The sequence below is a fragment of the Eimeria acervulina genome, genomic scaffold, assembly GCF_000499425.1.
Source record: "Eimeria acervulina Houghton genomic scaffold, Eah_scaff26, whole genome shotgun sequence".
Taxonomy (NCBI): Eukaryota; Apicomplexa; class Conoidasida; order Eucoccidiorida; family Eimeriidae; genus Eimeria; species Eimeria acervulina.
The window spans coordinates 115,025-117,026 of NW_013549954.1; the positions used below are offsets into that span (position 1 = coordinate 115,025).

At 52.5% G+C, this 2,002-nt stretch overlaps 1 protein-coding gene across 1 annotated transcript in view; it reads left to right on the top strand.

Moving 5' to 3' along the window:
* The window catches only part of EAH_00006220 (mannose-6-phosphate isomerase, putative), a gene marked incomplete at both ends in the record, with an annotated part of 3,269 nt that overhangs the window by 846 nt on the left and 421 nt on the right, over positions 1-2,002 (top strand). The window contains 3 exons of the mRNA XM_013396261.1: positions 131-773; positions 1,133-1,515; positions 1,792-1,974. Of these exons, the coding sequence (XP_013251715.1) occupies positions 131-773; positions 1,133-1,515; positions 1,792-1,974 (1,209 nt within the window). The remainder of the gene's footprint in view (positions 1-130; positions 774-1,132; positions 1,516-1,791; positions 1,975-2,002) is intronic.

The window sequence follows — 2,002 nt, forward strand, 5'->3', positions numbered from 1 at the left end:
CGTCAAGTACTTGCACAGCCTCCACCAGCAGCAGCAGCAGCAGCAGCAGCAGCAGCAGCAGCAGCAGCAGCAGGATGAGTTTCCGTTTTTATTGAAGGTGCTGTCTGTTGCTTCTCCTTTATCTATTCAGAGTCATCCTGATAAAGCTCTTGCTGCTGTGCTGCAGCAGCAGCAGCCTCAAGAATTTAGAGATGCAAATCACAAGCCAGAGATGATTGTTGCTGTCGGCGACTTTGCTGCTTTGGCCGGCTTCCGTGCTGCAGCAAATTTCGCGTTGCTGCTGCAGCAAACAAAAGAGCTGCAGCAAGCGCTTGGAGACAACTTCTTGCTGTCTCCTGAAGGTACATATCTATTACAACTCAAGCAGCAGCAGCAGCAGCAGCAGCAGCAGCAAGAAGGAGTGGAGGAGGCCTCAGAGAAAGCAATAAAAGCAGCATTTGCTGCTCTCTTAAGAGCTGATGCATATCACAAGCAGCTGCAGCAGCAGCAGCAGCAGCAACGACAAGAGCAGCAGAAGCAAGCTCTAAAAGACCTGCATGCAAGGCTTATCAAAAACCCTCCACCACAGCCCTCTCAACAGCAGCAGCAGCAGCAGCAGCAGCAACAGCAGCAGCAGCAGCAGCAGCAGGAAGCAGAGTGGGTTGCGCTGCAGCTTTTATCTTGTTATCCTGATGATGTTAGCTGTTTTGCTGCTTTCTTTCTCAACTTAGTTTTGCTGCGAGACGGAGAGGCTCTCTTCATCCCTCCTAACTATATACACTGCTATATCAAAGGTAAATACCTGCTGCTGCTGCTGCTGCTGCTGTTGCCGTTGCTGTGGCTGCTGCTGTTGCTGCTGATGTTGCCGTTGCTGTGGTTGCTGCTGTTCCCGCTGCTTTTGCTGCTGTTGCTGGTGCTGTTGCTTCTGCTGCTGCTGCTGTTGCTGCTGCTTCTGCTGCTGTTGCTGCTGCTGCTGTTGCTGTTGCTGCTGCTGTTGCTGTTGCTGCTGCTGCGGTTTCTGCAGCTGCTTCCAAGCTGAAACTGCCGCTAGAGCTACTACTCCTACTACTACTACTGCTGCTGCTGCTACTGCTGCTGCTGCTGCTACTGCTGCTGCTGCTGCTGCTGCTGTTTTGATTGCATTTGTTTGCAGGGCATGGCATAGAGTTAATGTCTGCTTCAGATAATGTAATTAGGGGCGGTCTAACATCAAAGAAAATTATAAAAGATTTGCTGCTGCAGTCGCTCTGCTTCAACCCGCGCATGCAAAGCCCTAAGAAAATTTCTACGATTGCTCTCCCGCTGCAGCAGCAGCAGCAGCTGCACCTTCTGCAGCAACTCACAGTCAAGCAGCAGCACGAGCAGATACTCCAAGACCTCCACCAGCAGCAGCAGCACCAGCAGCAGCAGCACCAGCAGCAGCAGCAGCAGCAGCAGCAGCAGCAGCAGCAGCAGGAATGCGTTTTATACGCTCCTCCTCTTTGGGAGTTTCCCGAATTCTGTGCTGCGAGAATTTGCCTCCAGCAAAACGTCAAAGTACACCTAAACCCTAAACCCTAAACCCTAAACCCTAAACCCTAAACCCTAAACCCTAAACCCTAATTCTGGGACGTTGAGGTGAAATAGGAGAGCAGCAGGATATTGACGAGCGGTTTGTCTTGCTGCTGCTGCTGCTTTCTACGCTGCTGTTGCTGTTGCTGCTGCTGCTGCTGCTGCTCTCTTGCTGCTTGTGCTTTCAACACTGCTGCTGCTGCTGCTGCTGCTGTTCTCTTGGTGTTGCTGCTGCTGCTGCTGCTGCTGTTTGCTTCTCAGCGTTCCTTCGCGCTGCTGCACCGAACGCACGGAGTGCTGATGGTGTTGTCTGCTCCTTGGCCTACAACTATGAGCGTCAGCAGCAGCAGCAGCAGCAGCAGCAGCAGCAGCAGCAGCAGTATGTGTGTGCGTCTGCGTGCTGGCGATATTTTCTTCATTGCTGCTGGGTCGACTGTCACTCTGGTGGGGCCTTGCTGCTTCTGCTGCTGTT